At 38.6% G+C, this 23,230-nt stretch overlaps 1 protein-coding gene and 1 pseudogene across 5 annotated transcripts in view; both read left to right on the top strand.

Annotated features, from left to right (window-relative positions):
- ATRN (attractin) overlaps positions 1-23,230 on the top strand; it is a 184,848-nt gene that overhangs the window by 127,552 nt on the left and 34,066 nt on the right. For 2 of the 5 annotated variants that reach the window (XM_027976838.2, XM_060397613.1), the window contains 2 exons: positions 17,261-17,322; positions 20,569-20,894. The exons of 1 other annotated variant lie outside the window; for it this stretch is intronic. In XM_027976838.2, the coding sequence (XP_027832639.1) occupies positions 17,261-17,322; positions 20,569-20,584 (78 nt within the window). In that variant the 3' untranslated portion in view covers positions 20,585-20,894. Of the gene's footprint in view, positions 1-17,260; positions 17,323-20,568; positions 20,895-23,230 lie in introns of those variants that run through there. 2 more of the 5 variants (XM_027976837.3, XM_042229777.2) reach the window with 1 other exon arrangement.
- LOC105616775 (glycine cleavage system H protein, mitochondrial-like) lies at positions 14,265-14,898 on the top strand (annotated as a pseudogene).

The raw sequence follows: 23,230 nt of genomic DNA, 5'->3' as shown, positions 1-23,230 counted from the left end.
TTTATTTGCATTCCTGGAATAAACCTGACTTGCAATGATGTATTTTTTTTTACTTTATGCATTGCTGGACTCAGTTTGCTAATATTTTGATTTGAATTTTGTATCTGTCTCAGTAAGAAAGTCCATAATTTTCCTTTCCTGTCTTTGTTATAGGTATTAAACTAGCCTTTAATTAATTATAAGTTGAGAAGTTAGCTCTCTTATTTGTGGAAAAAATCATATAACTTTAGAATTGTATGTGATCTCTCATGTGAAACCATTTGATTCTGGTGTTTTATTTGTGGTTTGTTTTCTTTTTTAACTGCTGATTCCAGTAGTTACAGGATATTTTGGATACTCTTATCTGCATCCATTAAGCTAATTTTTTCTAGATATTAATTTATTTCATATATTTTCAAATTTTCTGACACAAAGTTGTTCATAGTGTCCTCCCTTCCAGTCTTTGCAGCATCTGTGCTTACTGAATCATATGCTTAAAACTGGTTAAAATAAAATATTAATAAATTTTATCTTAATATTTACCCCAATTTTTTAAAGTTTAAAAAAAGCAAGTTTTTTTCTTTAGACATTGACAAGCTTATTCTAATATTTATATGAAAAGCAAAGATTCTAAAATAGCTATAACAGTTTTGGAAAGAGGAATAAAGTGGGAAGAATTACTATATGAAAATTAATAAGGCTTACTATTTAGCTAATCGAGACATTGTGGTTATTATTGGAGGGATAGACATGTAGATCAGTAGAACAGAATAAAGAACCCAGAAATAGAACCACATAAATACATCCAACTGATTTTTAACAGGTGCAGTCAGTTCAGTGGAAGAAGGATAGCCTTTCAAACAAAAAGCTACTAGAAGAGTTGGACAATCATAGACAAGTAAATGAACTTTGACCTAAACCTTACATTTTATACAAAAATTAATTTGGTGTGGATAACAGACTTAAGTGTAAAATGTAGAACTATAAAACTTTAAGGGGGAAAAGAAGGAGAACATCTTCATATCCTAAAGCTAGGCAAAAGATTTTCATATTTGACAATAAAAACATGACCTATGAGAAAAAAATTGCTCACATCAAAATCAGAAGCTTTGCTTTGTGAAAGACCTTGGTAGGATGAAAAACAAGCTATATACTGTGAGAAAGTATTTGCAAAAGATATTATTGACAAAGGACTTGTATCTAGAAGATAAGATGAATTCTCAAAATGCAACATTAAAAAGCAGTCCAGTCAGAAAATGGACAAAAGACATGGAGACATTTTATCAAAGAAGATATAAATATGGTAGATAATGACATGAAAGATGTTCAGCATTAAAAGCTGTTCAAGAAATACAAGTTAAAGCCAAGAAGAGGAGCTCTCTGGTGGTCCAGTAGTTAGGAATCCACAATTCCACTGCTGAGGCCCCAGCTTCAGTCCCTAGTTGAAGAACAAAGATCCCACAAACCACATGGTGTGACAGAGAAAAACAAACCACACACACCCCACAATTAGAATGAAATATTACTACATACCTATCAAATGGCTAAAATTTAAAACAGTAATAACACCAAATGTTAGAATTCAGAGAAATTAGATCATGCATACATTGCTGGTAAGATAGTACAGCCACTCTGGAAAATATCGATAGTTTGGTGTTTTTCTTATAAAGCTAAATTTGCATTTACTATACTTAACCCAGCAATTATATTCTTGGGCATTTATCCCAGAGAAATAAAAACTGATATTCATACAGACACTTGTAGAGCAATATTTAGCAGCTTTATTCATAATAGCCCCAAACTGAAAGCAACCCAAGTATTCTTCAACAGGTGAATGATTAAATGAACTGTACTACATACATATCATGGAATAATATTCAGGAATAAAAAGAAACAAATTATTGATACAACAGCTTGTATGAATCTGAGGAAATTGTGCTGAGTAGGAAAAATATCTTAAAATTTTACATGTTACATAATTCCAGTTATATAACATTTGAACATAAAAATTTAAGACCAAAAATAGATACAGACCTACTGAAGCTTCACCTTTCTTTGACTTCTCCTGGACCTTCTTTTCAAAGGGCTTATCAGATGAGATCAGACCCACTCACACTCCAGAGGAGAAGATTGTACAGGGTATGCACATCAGTGTGCTGCTGCTGCTAAGTCATTCCAGTTGTGTCTGACTCTGCGACCCCGTAGACGGCAGCCTACAAGGCTCCTCCGTCCCTGGGATTCAGGCAAGAACACTGGAGTGGGTTGCCATTTCCTTCTCCAATGCATGAAAGTGAAGTCGTTCAGTCGTGTCCGACACTTCGAGACCCCATGGACTGCAGCCTACCAGGCTTCTTCTCTGTCCATGGGGTTTTCCAGGCAAGAGTACTGGAGTGGGTCACCATTGCCTTCTCCTGCACATCAGTGTAGTAGGCATCTTAGGAGCCATATTAAAATTCTCTCTGCCATTGGCTATATTTAGTGTGGGGCTAGCAGGGTTAGGTTGTTCCTCTGATCCTAGGGAATATGAACTCTGGGCTTTCTACTTAGTACAGTCTCATTTTGATAACATCTGCTAACACTGCCAAGTTATAGAGCACATACTATTGTAAAATATTTTTAAATATAATTTATTGACTTGTTTTAAGTTGAAGTTGTTTTTATACTGACATATCTTGTTATATTCCAAATCTGATTGAACTTCGTTTTTTTTCTTATAGTTGAAAAATGATTAATATTTTTTTAAGATTCTTAGTGACAATCTTGACTTATGTTGCTGATATTTTTTCCCATTTGGAAAGAGGGCTCTGTGCGCATAAACAGGCTTTTGTGCTGGAGATAGCTGTGCTGTTGCCAATGCCGAGTTCTAGTTGTTTTTTTTCCTCCCAATGCCCAGTTGCTCCACCCTCTGAAAGTCACTGAAATGGTCATTCCCTTCTAGAGCGATCTCTTCCCCACACTCACTTTTTTAAGTACTCATTTCAAGTTTAAGACTCAACGAAATATTGGTTTTCTGCCTGATTTTTTGGTCCTCTTCACCTGAACTGGATCACTCACTTGAATAAGATCCACTTATGAAAGCTGCATTCAGGAGCACTTCGGAAAATAAATGATGGCATGTTTACCATTTAGTTTGCCAGGCTTTCGTTGAGAAACAGGTAAGTTCTTTTGAAAATATATGTTTTTTCTCTTTGGTACAAAAAGCTGCAGTTTTCACAAACAGTGTGGCTGGACCTTTGGTGTCTTCATACAAGAACCTGATCAGTGCTGGTTCTCTCCACACTGAGGACTGTATCTGGTGTGTGCTGAGTGGTGGACTGAGCTTGTATCTTCCTGGGCAGATGTGAGCATGTTCTTAACAGAGAGGGCTGTACCTTTCTTTATTGCTTTATTTTCCTCAGAGTTTTAGCCTTTTTAGGTGTAGTTAGCTTTTAAATACACACTTAGAGAATGTACAGATTTAGTTAATGTAGAGACTTATTTAAGGAAGAGAACAGGGGAATGTATAAATGGTACAGTGTAACCCATTCAGTTAAATTTCAGTATGACTTTCAATGCAGACAAAAGCCTGTTTTCTTTTTTTGTCTTTGATTCTCATTATTTAAAGCAAAGTGAGGCAATTTATTTCTCTACTCAGCAACTTGTGTAAATATTAGTGCTTTAAAAATGGTCATGGTAAACTCAAATTCTTTCACTCTGAACTGATCCCAGAATTCTTTTCCATAATTAGGAACAGATCAAAACCTACAACTGCTAACCGAAGGAGTTTGAAACTAACTATAAAAATCCTTGTAGATTCAGTTTAAAATTTTTTAAAAACCACCCAGACTGAAGAGGCCTGTGTATCAGAGGGTGGGGGGTATGTTGGGTCAGTTGTGCCTGGTTTCTGGTTGGTTGCTCTTGAAAGTTAGTGCCCCTTCCTTAGCCCTTGCTTTCTGAAAGTGATTCTAGGTGTTCCCCGAGTCAGCAGAATTCACCTCTTGAGCCACGGCTATAGTTTGGAAGGGTAGGTATTCAGGATAGAGAATGCACAGACAGACATTGTGTGTGAGGTGGGAAGGTGGGTGGTGGCGCTGAGATTCTGGCTTGTTACTGGCTCTGCAACAGAGGTTGTTATTGAAAGTGGAACTAATATTAAAGTCCTCTCCATGCTGGCTGTTTCATTTGCTAGTTTATTTTTGTAAGAGGCTAGTGTTCACAAGTGAAGGCAGCACAGAATTTGTATTGAGAACTGGGCATTCATATAGATGTTAGAGTTATGTTTACGGGTGCTAATAGGATTGCTACACTAAGCAAAGGATGTATGAAACTTTTGTTGACTCAGATATACTTTTTTTTTTAGTAGCAGCTTTATTGAGATATAAGTCACATACCATACAATTCACCCATTTAAAGTGCACAATTTAGTGGGTTTTAGTATATTCACATAATATTTTAGAATCTTTTCATCACCCGTGAAAGAAACCCCAATCCCAGATGCGGTCCCTTCCCATTTCTTCCTCCCTCTAGTCCCTGGCAACCACCAGTCAACTTTCTTTCTCTGCAGATTTGCCTGTTTTGGGCATTTCATAGAAACTGAATCATGTAATAGGTGGTCCTTTGTGGCTAGGCTCTTTGACTTAGCATAGTGTTTTCAAAGTGCAACCATATTTAGTGTTTTAGTACTTCATTCCTTTTTAAGACTGAATAGTATTCTGTTGTATGGATAAACCACATTTTTTGTTTATCTGTTCATCTGTTGATGGATACTTGGGCTGTTTTCACTCTTTAGCTCTTATGAACAGTCAGATACATGTCTAAAAGTCATATTTATTGTATAATAATAATATATACACATAGCTCCTGGTGTTAGATATCTGTATCTTAAGGATTTTAAGAATTATAAAGCTATGACATACATTTAGAACTAAACTACTTAAAGTGTAAATCTGGACTTCCCTGGCGGTCTAGGGATTGAGACTCCACATTCCCAGTGCAAAGGGCATGCATTCAATCCTCGTCAGAGAACTAAGATCCCACATGCTGCACAGCGCAGCCAAAAAATAAAAAAGTGTAAATCTTTTTTAATTTCAGTTGGCTTTTAAACTTCTTGTCCTGCCTCATGGTTTTCATCATGATCATTGTTATTCCTTCTTCTGAAAAGTCTCCTCTCTCCTGCTTTTCAGCTTTGACTGTTTCTTCTCAGGTCTTCAGTGCCATTGTTCTCTTGGGTTTCCTCTGGGCCCTTTTCCCCTGGACAGCCCCATCCACACCATCTGTGAACACCACCTATGGCTGAGATGGGTAGATCTTTTTCTAGCAGACCTCTCTTTTGTGATCTCCATAGCCAAGACCCACTAGACTGCCTTTAACATCCACTCACTTAGCTCACCTTCTGACCCAGAGAGGCAGCCATGAATGGAAAGCAGGAGCCGTACCAGATGCTGGGAGGCAGGGTGTGCCCCCATGCTGCTGGACACCCTGGGAGAAGAAGGGAATGCTCTGTGGTGCCCGAGTCTGCATGAAGTCCTAAGAAACATGAGTTCAGTGTTCAGGGTTGGGGAGGGATATGTCCAGTCACTTTCCAGAACTACTAGGACTTGAGCAGAGCCGAAGTGACAAGTTTTGTAAGCAAGGAGCCTGGAGAGAAGGGCAGGCAGAAGTTTTCACAAGGCTGGGGCATATCCCGTAGCAGCTTCCTTTCCTCATCTGTGCCTCCACAGTGATAGATGTGCCTTTTTTTTTTCACTCTACAGAGGTTTCTATAAGGGCAAGGGCTTTTTTATATTTCTGTGTCCTCACACTCCATAAATGTGCACTAGATGAACACATCATTGGAGATGAGAGCTTTATGCTCAGGATCAGAACTTTGGGGTTTTTGGCAACTTTTGTAGCATTTATATAGGTAATGGAGGCTATTTTCTGATAATTGTCTGCATAATTGTTGACCAGTGCTAAAGAGCCAGCAGGGTTTAGAGACCAAGAATTTATCATCCCAATCTAACCACCAGTGTGGTGTTAGACAATTGAATTGTTCTAGTTTGGAATTTTGTCAGACTCTCAAAAGAGTTGAGAAGTAGAAGAAAAGAAAAAGATGAGGACACAAACATTGCTAATTTTACAACAAGAGTAAGTTAAGAAATACTGTTTGTATTGAAATGCTTAAGAATGAAATGACAGGATATGTGGGATATGCCTCAAAATAATCTTGGGGAAGTAGGTAGAGTATGGATGAAATAAGATTGTCCATGAGCTGTAAATATTAATGCTGAGTGATAAACACTTGAGGTTCATTATATTATTCTCTCTACTCATTAAAAACTTAAAAATTTTTTACAATAAAATAATTTTTAGAGATAATACAGATGATTGAATAAAAATTAAAGGTCCAAGTATGCTGGGGTCCAGCCCCGGTGGATCCAGGGTAATTCGAAGGTGGGGACGGAGTCGGCGTCCTGGAAAAAACTTATTTAATTACAGATATAGAGGGAGATTAGAAACAGATAGTGTAGTAGGAGAATTAGTGGAGAAAAGAGGCTGAACAACTGGTTTACATGGAATACCAATCACCACCTACATAGGCCACAGGCTTCTTTCCATTCTCCCAAAGGAGAGGAGGCACTGAGGCCTCCCCGGTCCGATCTCAGAAGCCCAGGCAGAATTAGCAGGCTTGGTGAGTACCCACATTTCAGATGGGAATTCAGCCAGGAAAACGGGGAGCGAGAAAGAAACGACATGGGGGAATCAGTCTTTCCAGAAACTGATCCGATTTCTTTATTTTTCAGGTTTGTTTATATACCTTTTTGTTATACATAGGGGTGAATAGAGAGTCACGCGGGGGTCAGCAGACCTGACCCTTGTCACAATCAGGTGCTTCATATAAAATTATACAAAGGTCTTATGAGTTTCATCATCTTTTGGCCATGAGGTCTGCTGACATTTTATGGCCCTTTCTGATACCGGTCAGTTAACCAGAAAACTTATTTTTCCAAGGGTGATTTTTTCTTAAATCAGGCGCCACCCTCCAAATAAAGTTGCATTCCTATAGGGTAAGGGTGTAGTGAGTTACAATCACGAAAGGAATTGACTTAACCTAAGGTTTAACATGATTAATCTTAAAGGTTAATACTTATTTTCCTTATATGCTAGTTATATTCATTATAAAGGCAGGAATATGAAGTTTTAGCAGCAAATATTGGCTCAACAAATGTAAACCCTTCACCAGTGTTCCCCTTAAGATCTATTTTGTCTTAAGATAGTGATAAAGTTACATAGCATAGTGATTTATAGTGATTTATAACAAAGTACAGTGATCTGTAACAAAAGAGAAGATTCATTAACTCAAAAGTCTAGTATTGCTAACATCAAAACTACTATATTTCCTTTTCTATATGCTAAATACATTGATTAATATATTCCCAGGTGCCTAAGGATATGGAGGCCTGATGGCAATCATTGACTCATCAATGAAAAAAGCCTTATGCTAATACTCCAAACTCTCTGTGCTGTTTATGGTTGAGAGGTTGTCACACAAGCTAGTCTTGTCAGCAGAGAGGTTTGACCTGAGACATCCTTGTCACACCCAGGGCAGGGAATCAGCAGTAATTATTGGCAGGATAAATGAAAAAACCCTTCACCAATATAATTCCTAATCATCCTACTAATACTATGCTAATGATCTTCTAACTTCTCAAAAGAGTCTGTTTTTAGAAAGTTTTAAAACATCCCGTGCCTCTCACAGTTGGGAGGCTGTAAACAATCACATGCGGCTGGATGAGCCTGATCAGGCAGGCCAGAGAACCTCCAGAGTTCGTTAAGTTGAAACACTCTTACCACGCCCAGGAATTTTTATTAACTGGAGCTGCAAGTTAACTCCTTCTCTGAGAGAAATGGTTATGGGAGAGAGCTCCCCATAAAGTACTCTGGTTTTGGGGTAGATGCTCAGGAACAGGGGGTTTCCTGAGGCTTGATCACACCTTTGCGTATGCCAAGCTTCCTTCCTCATGGCCTTTGCCATGGGCAGAGTTCCTCACGCTGGCTCCCAACACAAGTACATTATTTAACCTCCCAAAAGTAGCTGCAGGATTATGCTTCAGCTGAAACATATCTCAGAACTGACCTTCTGTTCTCCTTTTCAGGAAACACACAACACTATACAAGAGTTTTACCAGTTATTAGCCACTGTTGGGCAGTTTTAGAACAGTCAGAGGGCAGGAGGAAAACCTCCTCTTCCTCATCCCAGCATACTTCACCTTGGTGAAAATGGCAAAGGGAGCTTCACCCAAGAGCTACTGACCTCCCCTCCCTACTCAACCCCCAAGCAGAGGTGCCTTTAGTGGGCCATGACCCTATTGCCTTCTGCTCCTATAGCCTTTTGTGAGTAAAAGACACATCCTCTCCCTGTATCCAAGGATATTACATCCATTTCCTGTCTGTTTTGGCATCTTTCCATCACTATCACCCTCAGGATTAAAAACAAATTATAACAGAAGCAGCAAAAACAGTGATATAACTCTACTAGGGGGTTGGGGAGTAGGGAGTGATGGCTAATACAGTAGGGAGTTAGTCAGTGATGCCTAAAGTAACTAAATCAAGAAGTAACAATTTTTACAAAAGAAAGCAAAAAGTTATTAGTGATAAAAAGGTAAACCATTCCTCCCTGCCACCAGAAGAACTGAAAAGAAATCTAATTAGAGGAGAGGGCCTCTGGAGAGAAGTCTTAAGAAGAAGAGGGAGTGGGCAGGAATCAATCATGTATATATAGTTATTAATGTTCTTGAGGTTCTTTTGGTTTTTTAGTTGAAGTATGTGTGATCTAGTTTCCTAACCAGGGATGGAACCCAGGCCCCCTGCATTGGGAGCACAGAATCTTAACATCTGGACCACCAGAGTGGTTTTTAACCCCTTAGTGGTTTTTAAATTACTAATGAACACGATAAAATAAATAGATTCTGGAGAGTGGTAAAAATGAATGGCTGGAAAGAAATTTGAGGAAGAGAGCCCAGAGGTTGGCAGAGGACAGATGGTGAGTGTTAGCTTGCATGTCAGGAATGAGCGGGTCGGTGGCATTACCCAGTCTTGAGGCTCTGACCAAAGCTTGGGCATACAATTTCTGTGCCTACACAAACCAGCATTAGGTTGGTGGTATGTGAAGCCAGGTGATAGTCACTGGATCCAGTCCAGGGCCTATGGTCTCAACACAGATTTCCATATAGAAATTAGGTTTAAGAAGAAAAAAGATGTTTTGTGTCACTGAAACTCACAGTGGTGGCAGCACTAGCTTAGCTGGTGGTCATGGAATCTTCCATCCTTGGCAAAGGTGAGGCCTGACTGGAAAGCTGTTTGTAAACAGGCCTAAGTTCTTATGGGAGCAGTCAGACCTCTCCTGGCTTTGCAGTGTTCAGAGTTACATGGCAAGACTGACGTGGTCCAACCAGGAGCCAGAGGGCCACCATGACCACTTAAACCCTCTCTGGTCCTAATGTCAGGTCTTCAGTATCTGCAGAGCCTGGCCTTTCAGGGAGAGCTGAGGAGCAGATGGGCCACAGTCTGGAAGGGCTCCCTGACCAGGTGGGGCTGGGCCCTGGTGGAGCTGCTGGCCTCAGGGGATCAAGGAAGCAGCCCACAGAGATTCTGCCATGTGCATATAGACCCTGGGTTTTCTTTCAGCCTGACGGGTGCTGCCTTGGAGCTGGAAAACTTACCTCACAGCGCAGCCAGCTATCCATTCCCATCCTCTCCCTGACATAAATGATAGTAACAGTGAAGATCGTTCTTGGTAGAGAAGATAAAGGCAAATTAGAGGTTCTTCCCTCTCTCTTTTCAAACCTTCTATACTAAACAGTGATCTTTCCCTATTCATTCATTTATACCTGCTTTGTAGATTACGTGTTGCTGTTCAGTCGCCAAGTTGTGTCTGATGCTTTGCGGCCCCATGGGTTGCAGCACCCCAGGCTTCCCATCCCTCCGCATCTCCCAGAGTTTGTCCAAGTTCATGTCCATTGAGTCGGTGATGGCCATCCAACCATCTCATGCTCTGTCACCCTCTTCTCCTTTTGCCTGCAATCTTTCCCAGCATCAGGGTCTTTTCCAATGAGTCAGCTCTTTCCATCAGGTGGCCAAAGTATTGGAGCTTCAGGTTCAGCATCAGTCCTTCCAATGAGTATTCAAGGTTGATTTCCTTTAAGATTGATTGGTTTGATCTCCTTGCTGTCCAAGGGATCTTAGACAAGAGTCTTCTCCAGCACCACAGTTCAAAAACATCAATTCTTTGGCACTCTGCCTTCCTTATGGTCCAGCTCTCACATCCATACATGACTACTGGAAAGACCATAGCCGTGACTGTATGGATCTTTGCCAGCAGTGATGTCTTTACTTTTTAATACACTGTCTAGGTTTGTCATAGTTTTCCTGCCAAGAAGCAAGCATCTTCTAATTTCATGGCTGCAGTCACCATCTAGAGTGATTTTAGAACCTAAGAAGATGAAATCTGTTACTGCTTTCACCTTTCCCCCATCTGTCTGCCATGAAGTGATGGGACAGGATACCATGATCTTAGTTTTTTTTTAATATTGAGTTTTAAGCCAGCTTTTTCACTCTCTTTTTTTACCCTCATCAAGAGGTTCTTTAGTTCCTCTTCACTTTGTGCCATTAAAGTGGTATTATCTGCATATCTGAGGTTGTTGATATTTCTCCTTGCAGTCTTGATTCCAGCTTGTAACTCATCCAGCCTGGCATTGAATGGACAATAAACAGCCTTATTGCACTCCTTTCTCAATTTTGAACCAGTCAGGTGTTCCATATAAGGTTCTAAGTGTTGCTTCTTGAGCCACATACGGGTTTCTCAGGAGACAGGTAAGATGGTTTGGTATTCCTGTCTCTTTAAGAGTTTTCCACACACACAAAAAAAAGAGTTTTCCACAGTTTGTTATGATCCACAGTCAAAGGCTTTAATGTAGTCAATGAAACAGAGGTAGGTGTTTTCTGGAATTCCCTTGCTTTCTCTATGATCCAGTGAATGCTGGCAGTTTGATCTCTGGTTCCTCTGCCTTTTCTAAACCCAGCTTGAACATCTAGAAGTTCTTGGTTTGTGTAATGCTGAAGCCTAGCCTGAAGGATTTTGGTCATAGTCTTACTAGCATTTGAAATGAGTGCAACTGTCCAGTAGTCTGAACATTCTTTAGTACTGCCCTTCTTGGGAATTGGAATGAAGATTCACCTTTTCCAGTCCTGTGGCCACTGGGTTTTCCAAATTTGCTGACATATTGTGTGTGGCACTTTAATAGCATCATCTTTTGAGATTTTAAATAGCTCTACTGGAATTCCATCACCTCCAGTAGCTTTATTGGCAGCAGTATTTCCTAAGACCCACTTGACACTTGACTTCACACTCCAGAAAGGCTGGCTCTGGGTGAGTGACCACACCATCATGGTTATCTGGATCATTAAGATCTTTTTTGTACAGCTCTTCTGTGTATTATATTCAACAGCCACAAAACAAAAATTTTCCAGCATTGGTATTTTGTATTATATGTAGTAGATGCAAAATACCAATGTTAAAAAAATTGTTTTGTGGCAGTTGAATATAATGTGTTATATTTTCTTATTTTTACAGTAAACTTGGGCTTAGCCTGTACCCACCATAGTTGATAAAATTCATTCTCAGCCTGTATTCACAGAGTCCCATCCCCTTCCTTCAGGGATATGCAGAAATCTCAGGGCTTCACTGGGTCCAGAGATCTTCATTCACTGATTGCTACTCCTGGTGCCCTGCCCCATAGCCATGAGGTTTGTTTGAAGGCAGCTATCCTCACTCCCACGTGTGGCAGGCATGGGTGCAAAATAATCCGTGGTACTTCAGAGCCTCCCAAAGCCTACCATGCAGTCACCCTTTATTTCTCTCTACTCTCAGAACTCTAAAACATCTTCTCCATTCCCTTCATTTCCCTCTGTTTTCTAGTCTTAAAGTTTGGGCCAGGCCTGTCTTCCTCTGCTCCTATTCCTTCACCCCCTCACCCACCCCTGGGGAAGATCCAGATTAATTCCTTTTGGTTTTTGCTGTATTTTTTTTAATATTTATTTATTTGGCTGTGCTGGGTTTTAGTTATGCCGTGCTAATAACTCTTAGTTGCGGCACCCAGCATCCTAATATCCTAATTCTCTGACCAGGGATCAAATGGATGCCCCTGTGTTGGAGTACAGAGTCCTAACCAGTGGACTACCAGGGAAGTCCGATTTTTTTTTTTTTTTCAATAATTCCTTATTTCAGAGTTCCCTAAGGTGTGGCCCCTGGACACCAGTATCAGAATAACCTGGGGAGCTTAAAGCTATTGGAGTGGTAAAAGGGACCAGGATTCTGACTTTGTTGGAAGCTCTGCAGAGTTTGAGAACCATGGATGGTCTAGTTCTTGGACTATAAAAGTGTATCTGCTTTTGTGTGGGAGGTAGGAAATTACCTTTTCATTCATTCTCCTACAACAATTTAAAAGCCAATAATTAATAGATTCATAGAAGAATACAGGAATCCTCTTTTTCAAGATATCTCTAGGTACACAGCCATAGTGTAAGTAGAATATGATTATTCTATACCCCAAGGGAAGTGGATCAAGTGCTGAGAATGTAGAAAAGAGAGCCAATTTCCAGTGGAAGATGGGATAGCTGGATGAGCAAGGAAGTGTTTGTGCTAGGCCCCAAAGGACTTGGAAGGACAGGACTCAATCACTGTAGGTTTGAACAATGACCACCACCATTGCAGGTGGTTGGGGAAGGCACCCTGGTTACAGATGTTGGAGGACAATAGTGGTACTGCAACCAGAAAACATTTGCTTCACTGAAGCATAAACTTAGTGCTTGGGAAGTGCAAGTTTACAATATCCTACCCCAGATCTGGGGCTGGAAGGGCTTCTGTGTTTCATTTCATATAGCGCACTCAGAAAGCACCCTGGGCAAGCACACCTTAATCAAACATATTGCTGAAAGTTGAGTCTATAGCCAGTGTGAAAACATAAGGGGACATAAATTCCTGGCGTGTGAAGAGTGATACTGTTTGGAAAGGGAGAAGAAAGTAATTGTGACTTTTATTTATCAATTGTAATTGAATTTTCTTCTTTGTATTAAATAGATTTTCTTATAGGAGGTCTTCATTATCCTTAGTATCAGAAAAACCCACAAACACGTTTGAATGTTTTTTATAATAAATCATGAAAGAAAGGTCTAATTGGGATATTATTTTGAAAAATGAAACTCAAGAGTATGCAAAATGTAATTTTACAGTTAAAAAAATTTATGGTTGCAGCTGTGGAGTTTGAAGAGAGATGAGGTCATTATTTTTCCAATTATCATATTCATTTATTTAGCAAATATTTATTTAACCTCTTCATGCCAATCACTGTCTTAGGCACTAGAGATATAATAGACAGTGGCAAAGTCCCTTATGGGTCGTATTTTCTAGTGGAAGAAAAGCCTATAAATAAGTATACGTTCAAGGGCTGTGAAGAAAAATTGAGCAAGATAAGAATATTGAAGTGTGGCTTATAAAATATAGAAGTTGTGTATATGGTTCTCAGAGATAAGACAGCAGGTATGGAGTCCTTCAGTTCAGATTTGACTTTACAGCTTGATTTAAAAAAGAATAGCCAAAGGTCTCAACAGTTTTCCCAAGATGCTCTCAGTCATATTCAGAGGTTTTTGAAGGACTTTTTGAAGTCTTTGAAGGTTTTTGAAGTCTGTATCTTTCATCCCTCTTCAGTTGGTAATTCTGCCAAGTCTTCATTTGTCAATGGTTTTGTGTAATCAGTTCTCCAATAGCACTTTCACTAAAATCTCATTTTTTATGACTGATTTTGCAGATGGTTTGCCTTGTTTGACAGTCTTTGAATAGGAGACAGCCCCATTCATGCCTGTTGTCACAGTGTAATTTTTAGTAACACTGTCTTGCACTCTCAGAAGTTCTCAATTTGGACAGTAAGTCCATCACCCATTGATCAAGAGATTAAACAACAAGACTGAGTGTTAAAGCAGGGCTAGATGTTTCTAAGTGGTCATAAACATTGTTATAAGTTTTGCTTTCTTACGAAATTTTGTAACTTTGGAGACTTAGGTAATGAACATTCAACAAAAGAAGGCCATTTTTAGAGTGATGTGAGTCTTGGAGACCAACCACACTGGCTGTTTTAAAAGACTAAAATCTAACAGAATTGGATGGCCTAGAATTTGTGTCTTTATGTCTTGTAACCTGGACTCTTCATTCCTCAAGATTGAATAACCTTTTTCATATAATTGATTTTCTCCATTCTTATTAAAAACTTTTTATGTCTGCGAACACGGCACTGTGAGCAGTGAGGAGCCTGCGGGCCGTGGTGGGCAGCCTGCACGCTATCTCAGCATACAACGCATGCTGTTGGCCAAGGCCCTGGGGGCTGCCGGCGGGTGCCTTACCAGCACTATGCACCAACCCCGCTCTGCTCTCGGTGCAGAAATTCACAGAAAAACATGAAAGGGTAACCACAGAAAATGGTGTTGAAACAGTGGGAATCAGCAATTTTGCACAGGAAGCTTTGGGAGATGTTGTTTACTGTATTCTGCTTGAAGTTGGGACAAAATTGAACAAACAAGAGGAGTTAGGTGCTTTGGAAAGTGTGAAAACTGCTAGTGAACTCTGTTCTCGTTTATCAGGAGAAATAACTGAAATTAATAAAGCTCTAGCAGAAAATCCAGGACTTATCAATACATCTTGTTATGAAGATGGCTGGCTGGTCAAGATGACATTCAGTAACCCTTCAGAACTAGATGACCTAATGAGTGAAGAAGCAAATGAGAAATGCTTAAAATCTATTGAGTGAAAATGGAACCCCTAAATAAACTAGTTTGAAACAACTTGGATAGATATTTTAAAACCAACTTTTAGCAAAAGAAACTACTTATAACAATGTTTCCTGAAGAAAATACCCCTTAATGTCCTAATGACTTCAGATAAACATTGTGCATCTTTTTTACAGCACCTGATGATTTTTAGGCTAGGCTCCAGTTATAATATTATCTGGGATAAAACTAGTTATAAAAATTACATAATTGAAGGATAACATGGTTATCTTAAGCCTTGTATAATATTGTAACTTGCTTACAGCCATCCCTGTATTTGGGTCAAAATGATCTTCCTACTAGAAATAACTGGCAGTGGGGAATTTTGTTAGTTGTTTAGCGTCCGATGAAGAATATTACTCTCTTAATTCTGCAATATACTGTGTTTGCTGGTGCTATTTTTATACAGTGGAGCAACAGCCTTGCAGGCAAATAAGAAACAGTTTTTAATAATAAAATACTCAGCTTCTTAATTTAAAAAAAAAAACCTTTTATGTGATGACTGTAGCCATATTTTGCAGTTTTCCTTCTCTCAAGAAACCTAAAGGATTGATTACTATAATAAAGAAAAGCAAAGAATATGGTTTCTCCTTATCTATGATGTCTATATTTTTCAATATAAGTGGTGGCTAGAGGGCAAACACAAAAACTTCCGATTCTAAGCCCCATATTATTCTGTGGCCTGAATAGGTAGTATTGGACCTTTATTTATTTATGGAATGTCAAAAAGAAAATAAGAGCATCAGAAGGAAAAACACTGGATGCTTCTTCTCTCTTGAGCCTCTATGAATCTGACTATAAAAAGACTGCAAAGTATTGTTACTGTGCTGGGGCCCAGGCTGTAGCACTTTTCTTGCATTCTGTAGAGTGGGAGTTGACAAGGGATGGGGGTGTGTAGCCAGGATTAAGAGAAGAAGATGCCAATCATATACTTCTGTGATTCTTGTCATTCTTGTCTTTATTTGAATAATTATCATCTTCAATAATTGTTTCATTTATAGCACCATCCTCTCTCCAAGGAGAGCTGTGGTCCCTTAAAAATAAGCAGAGAACACTCCTGGCTAGTACCATGTGTGTCATAGGGTAGTAAGGACACAATTATCATACTTAGTAGTAAATTCTAAGCTGCACATTTTTTTATGTTCTAATATCTCTGATACCTCTGATACACCTTAAACAGTTATTTTAAAAGCATTGTGTCATAGTATAAATCAGTGGTTTTCTTAAAAGTACACAAAACAATACCTGTTTTAGTGGTGTCTTAGATTTGATGAGCTATGTTAGGGATTTTACAATGTTCTTTTTTTTTTTTCTTTAATAATTTATTTAGGCTGTGCTGGGTCTTAGTTTTGGTGTGTGGGATCCAGTTCCCTGACCAGGGATTGAACCCAGGCCCGCTGCATTGGGAGTATGGCATCTTAGTCACTAGACCACCAGGGAAGTCCCTATAATATTCTTGGTATAAAATTATTTAGGTTCCAGTTGGTGTTATATTGACTGTCAGATGATATTCAATGTAGCAAAACTTGGGATAAGTATTATTTTAAAGGGACATTATCTTGAAGCGAATACACGCTGGGTACATTAAGTATCAAAAGGGTTGAAGCACACTAAAGGAGGCTGCCCACCTCATGGTAGATCTAAGAATTGGAATTTGAAGCAAAAGGGGAGAGCATTTTGTTTTGATAGGGGCACAAGGAGGTAGCAAATAAACTCACTTGCTTGTCATTAGGTGTTTATGTATAAATTTTATTTTTTTAATTGAAGGATAATTGCTTTACAGAATTTTGTTGTTTTCTATCAGACATCAACATGAATCAGCCATATAGGTATACATATGTCCCCTCCCTTTTGAACCTCCCTCCGATCTCCCTGCCCATCCCACCCCTCTAGGTTGATACAGAACCCTTGTTTGAATTCCCTGAGATGTACAGCAAATCCCCATTGGCTATCTGTTTTACATATGGTAATGTAAGTTTCCGTGTTACTCTCTCCATACATCTCACCCTCTCTCCATGTCCACAGGTCTGTTCTCTCTGTGTCTGTTTCTCCATTGCTGCCCTGCAAATAAGTTCTTCAGTACCATCTTCCTAGATTCCGTATATGTGTGTTAGTATACGATGCTTATCTTTCTCTTTCTGACTTACTGCACTCAGGCTCTAGGTTCATCCACCTCATTAGACGTAGGCCTCTGAGATGTCTTCCAGGTCAGACTAAAAACTGAGATCTGGTGTCAAGTAGGGGGCTAAGGGATTTGTCTTCAGTCTCAGAATATCGCTTTTGCTTTGGCAATTAAGCAAGAAAAACTAAAGGGATGGGTGCTTTTCCTCAAGTGAAAAAATTCCGTTAATCTCTTCAAATGTTAATGTCTTTCTGCTTCAGCAAGAAGGCTGAGTTGATGGTTCTGTCTTATAACCTAATCACTCTACCTGGTTTTCTGTCACAGATTGCATTCTCCCAGCACAGCAATTTTATGGACCTAGTACAGTTCTTCGTGACCTTCTTCAGGTAATTTCACTTATACAAACTATCTGTTCTTTTGATTTGGGTACTTAATTTAATTAATTATCAACCCATGAAAGGTAAATGAATAATCTTGTGTTTGCAGAACAGACCAAACTAACTTTATATATGTTCCTGAAAAGTTACATGTCAGTTACAGTACATTTCAGTCTAATTTGATAAAATGACATTTGGTTTGTATGTTCTGGCTTCCTGAGGTAGCTTTTCATGTACGCTATACTAAAATGTAGATAATTTGGCTTTTCATATGGGGAAGATTTGGAGTTGAAATAACAGAAAATAATGATTACGATGTGAGCTACACATATGCTGCTGCTTGTTCAAGAGATGTTTCAGGTGATTATCTAGAGTTTTACACCTAAAAGTGATTTGGTAGGCCTCGAGATCCTTTTGTTTTTATAGTTTCTTTTTCAGTTTAACATTATTTTTAAGAAAATACTATTACACATAATGGAGAAAGTGCTACAGTGTTTGTAAGAGGAAGCAATAGCATCATGCCCCACAACTGTAAATTATTTTAGCTGTTTTTTACTTTCTATGCTTAAACTCTTTCTTGATTTTTCAATTCTGTTATCTTTTGATGTCCTACTGATAAGAACATCAAAGATAAGGATTTATTATCTTATGTTACCTCTCCCAGCAGCTCCCCACACACTATAAACACATATAGATTCCCCTTCATCCCACTTATGTAATATAGTTATATCACAATGTTTGGCTAAATCAGGAGTCACTATTTATGTTGTTATAACCATAAAAACCTCCCATTTTCTACTGAGTTGAACTCTAATTATATTTCCCCACTTTTTGGATGGGGGAATCACTTTTTGCTTGTGTTAAATGTAATATTTGCCATATTTAGGATTTTTAATTGTTTGGTTTTCTATGTAGCTGCCCTTGACTTATCCCTATACTCTGACAGAACTGAACACTCTTGATGTGGTCAAACACAAGAAGATACTTTCCTGGTTTTAGTTTCTCTTGGCCTAGATAATCATAAACATAAAGAGATTTATCACAAATTCTCTTGCCTCTGCCCTAGAACCCAAACCTGCTGCTCCCAAGTACACTAGTTTTTGAGGCCTGCCACACAACTGTCATCTTGGGAATTTCTTTAGCCTTCTTATGTTGAACTCTCTTGTCTCCTTCATCCCATGTCTTTGTCTCCCTGTTTATTCCCACCTTATACACATTCTCCAGGAAGTTCCTGAGGAAAGGTGGATGTAGAGGTGACTTTTCTATGACCTTTCCTGTCCAAAAATGTCTTAGCTTTACCCTCACATTTTATTGAAACTTTGAACACAGAATTCTAGGTTAGAAACACCTTCCATGGACTTCTATGGTGGTCTAGTGTTAAGACTCGGTGCTTCTAATTCAGTGGGCATGTGTTCCATACCTAGTCAGATAAGTGCCATGTGCCACACACTGTGGCAAAAAAAAAAAAGAAGAAGAATTTTGAAGGCATTATGCTGTTTCTTCTAGCTTCTAGTATTAATATTGAGAAAGTTAGTGTCATTATCATTCCCACTGTTTGTATGGGATCTGTCTTCTCTCTTTAATAAATGTATGTTGAAGTATAATATTTTTATATTATATACTTAGAAATTGTAAGCTTAATGATTATCACAAATTGAACACTCTCATGTAACTACTACCTGTGACAAGAGGTTTTTTTTCCCCGGGGTATTACAAGTATCCTAGAAGTTACCTTATATTTACCTTAGTGACAGCCCCTTCCCTCTTGCCCAAAGCTGACCATTTACCTAGCTAAAACAATATATTGCATTTGCCCATTTAAAATTTTTTATTTAAATTAAAACAAAGCAGAAAATTATGTTGTGGGACAAGGTTAAAGTTGTATTTATCTATGAAATAGAAACAGATTCAGGTACATGGAGAACAGGCTACCAAGGGAGAAGGAGTTGGGGGAGGGTTGCAGTGATAAGTTTGGGTTTGCACATATAAGCTTCTATATATACAAAGGATAAACAACAAAGTCCTGCTGTATAACACAGAGAGCTGTATTCATTCAGTAGCCTATGCTAAACAATAATGGGAAAGAATATTTTAAAAAGGAATGTATATGTATAATCATTTTGCTAAATAGCAGTAATTAACATTATAACTCAACTATACTTCAGTTAAAATAAAAAATAAAAATTTTTAAAGAAAACAAAAAGTGTATTTAGAGGATATAGCTTTAAATCTGTGGTTCTCAATCTTAGCTGCATAGTAGAATCACTTGAGGAGCTTTTGATGGCCAGGCTACATCCCACAGCCAGAATCTGTAGGGGTGGAACTCAAGCATTTAAATGCTCAAGTGATTTCGACTTGCAGCTAAGGTTGAGATCACCACTTTATAAAAGCATATGTTGGGAAAGAAAGAACAAGCCTCTCAATAAATGAGAAAAAGCACTACTAATTAAACCTAAAGAAAAGAAGAAAGGAATATAAGTAGAGCAAAAATTAATGATATAGTGGAAGAAGTACAATAGAGAGAATTGAAAGAACCACAGATTGGGTCTTTGAAAAGAATAATATTGATAAATCACTAGCAAGAGTGACCAAGAGAAAAAGAAAGAAGATACAAATAATCAGAAATTAAAAGGGGGGAGGGATGTTACTGCAAATCCTGCACACATTTTTTTCCTTTAGAAAAATATTTTATGAACAGCTTTATGCAAATAAACTTGAAAATGGAACAGATGGAATGAAACAACTAAAAAACAAAATGAAACTATATACAGTTTACCAACACTGACACAGAAGGAATAGAAAACTGAATAGTCCTATATCTATTTTAAAACGATACATAATTTAAAAATTTCTCACAAAGATAACTCTAGGCCCAGGTGGCTTTGTTGGTAACTTACAACATTTTAAGGAAGAAATAATCAATATGAACTAAACCTTCTAGAAAATAGAAAAAAATAAGTACTCCCCAATTCATTTTATGAACTTAGCACAACCTGACAAGAATAATATGAGAATGGAATTTACAAGCCAGTCTCACTCATAAATAAGGAAGCAAAAACCCGCCAATAACGTAAAAAGACTTTTATATCATAACCTAGTTGGGTTTATTCCAGAAATTGCAAGGCTGGTTTAGCATCAGAAAATCAGTCAGTGTAATTCATATTGATTGCATAAAGAAGACTAATAGAATCATCTTAATCCATGGGGAAAAAGCATTTGATAAAATTTAATATCATCCATTTTAAAAACTCTTAGGAGACTAGGAATATAAAGAAGCTTAAAATCTGATAAAGACATGCTGTGGAGCAGCTAAGCCCGTGCACCACAACTACTGAGCCTGCACTCTAGAGCCTGTGAACTTCAACCGCTAAGCCCGCATGCTGCCACCACTGAAGCCCACGCGCCTAAAGCCAGTGCTCTGCCACAAGAGAGGCCACCACAGTGAGAAGCCCACACACGGCAACCAGAGAGGAACCACCACTCACTGAAACTAGAGAAAGCCTGTGTGCAGCAGCGAAGACCCAGTGTAACAATAAATACATAATTTTTAAATCTAATAAAAGAATAATATGTAAAGCCAACAGCAGTCCACATTCTTAATGGTAAAACATTAGAAGCTTTCCCTTTGAGTTTGGAAACAAGAGAAAGACAAAAACTATCACTTAGTTCATTTAACATTGTTGATAGAGATTTTAGCCAATACAATAAGACAAGAAAAATCAATATATAAGAATTAGAAAAAGTCATTACTTACATTATTGTATTCATAGAAAGTAAAGGATCTGCAGATTAACTATTAGAATTAATAGATGAGTTCAGCACAGTTACTAGACACAAGGGCATATTAAGAGCCCAGCCTGTCTACTCCTGTATGAAATCTTCTGGCATATTCACCCCAGAGTCCACCCCTTCTTGGACTTCACTCTACTCATGTCTTTATTATACTGCTTAGTCACCTTTAACAGTCTAGCACTCAGGGGTAGCCCATGTATAAATGAACATGTGATTTGACATGCACAGATGAACAGGGCCAATTAGAGATCTCCCCTACAGGTTTTAAACTGAGTTCTGAGAACTTGAAAGTTATCTATGACTCTCAGCCTTAGTTGGATGAGTGAGTGAGACTCTGGATCTGTCCTGCATTTCTTAACTAAACTCTCATTTTCTTTTTCATTTTCCTTTTGTACTACATTCTAGGTGAGCTCCTCAGCTCATTAATTTAATTCAGTATTGGGTCCATTTCTTTTATTGAGTCATCTGGTGAGATTTTTTTTTAACATTTGCATTTTATTTCTAATATATTACTCCCTATAGCCTGTTTCAATTTTATGAATGCCATTTACTTTCATATTCCTTCCTGAGACTAATAAATTTTATTATATTATTTTGAAGTCTTACTTTGTGCTATTAATAACTGTCTCAGATATCATCTGTTGTTTGGTACCTCTCTTTCACAATGTTGGTTTTCTTCAATGTCTGATTTTTTATTGTGTTGAAGATTCCATGTTTACTTGTGTATGGATGCCATTTCTGTCTGTCACAGCCTCCAGTGAGTGTGGAGTATAGGTGGAGAGTGTGCTGGTGGATTAGATGTATTGTTAGTTTGTCTTCTGAATGAGAGAGGATCCATCCTGCCTGGCCTCTCCAGCCCAAGGACCAGAGCTCACTGCCTTATTTGCTGTCTTCAGTTGCTCAGCACAAACAGGGAGGAGAGAAGAAGCCATCTGGTGTGGCCACTCTGAATGTAGTCCCCTCAGCACTCTGGAAGTTCCCCAAAACTCTCTCCCTCCTTATATCTATATACTCTAGACTTTTTTTTCTCTTTCTCTCTTTCTTCCTTCCTTCTTTCTCTCCTTCTCCCCCTTTTCTTTCCCTCTCTGACACACTCACTGTCTTTTTCTTTCTCTTTCTCGCTCTCCCCACTTCCCTCATTCCTTCCTTCCTTTTTTCTTTTAATTTTTAGAGACTTTATTTTTTAAAATAAATTTTAGGTTCAGAACAAAATTGAGAAAAAGGTACAGAGATTTCCTTTATAGCCCCTGCCTCCACACACACATAGCCTCTCCCATTTTCAACATCACTCACTGGAATTGTACTTTTTCTTTTTTTTTTAACTAAAGATGAGCCTACACTGATAAATCATAATCATCTGCAGTTAATAGTCTTGTACATTCTGTGGGGTTTGGACAAATGTATACTGACATATCCATCATCATATCATATAGTGTTTTTACTGCCCTAAAAATCCTTACTAGAGCCCCTCTTTTACTTTTCAGCCCTCTCTTATCTGGCTTCCATCTCCACAGCTCATCTAATTTTCTTGTTATTAAGGGCAACTAGCACAGCCCTATTGCTAAATCCAAATGTTGCTCTTCACGTCTTATCATTTTGGCTTTTCATCAATCAATTGACCACCCTATCAGTGAGACCCTTCTTCTTGCCTTTTATGACCACATACTGCCCTGAAGCTGCTCTTTCTTGCCTCCCTTCCTGAATTATCTTTTCTGTTCAGCCTCTCACTGTTGCTTTTCTTCCAGAGCTTGACCCTGGCCATCTTCTGTCTCTGTGTTTTCTGGTGAAAGTCTGCCAGCTCCATCTGCAGCATAATTTTCTGATCCTTCCTCACCCATCTTCCCCACATCACTAACTGACAAATTATGCTGCCAGTTCCAAGTCACTTCTTTCCCTTTCACACCCAGCAGGCATTCCCTTACCAGATCCCAGCAGTTACAGCTATCAAAAACATTGAACTGCCCTACCTCTGTTCCCCCACCCTAATCCCAACCATCACAGTCTGACCAGGACTATTTTGGTTGATTTTGGCTCCCTTAAACCCACAGAAAATCCAGAGGAGGTCTTAAAACTGTAAATAAATTTGTATCTAACCACTTATCTCATATCTAGTGACCCTGGGTTG

This window comes from Ovis aries, chromosome 13 (assembly GCF_016772045.2).
Source record: "Ovis aries strain OAR_USU_Benz2616 breed Rambouillet chromosome 13, ARS-UI_Ramb_v3.0, whole genome shotgun sequence".
In the NCBI taxonomy this organism is placed as follows: Eukaryota; Metazoa; Chordata; class Mammalia; order Artiodactyla; family Bovidae; genus Ovis; species Ovis aries.
Note: the sequence above shows the minus strand (reverse complement) of the source record. Positions and strands in the feature narration are given on the sequence as shown.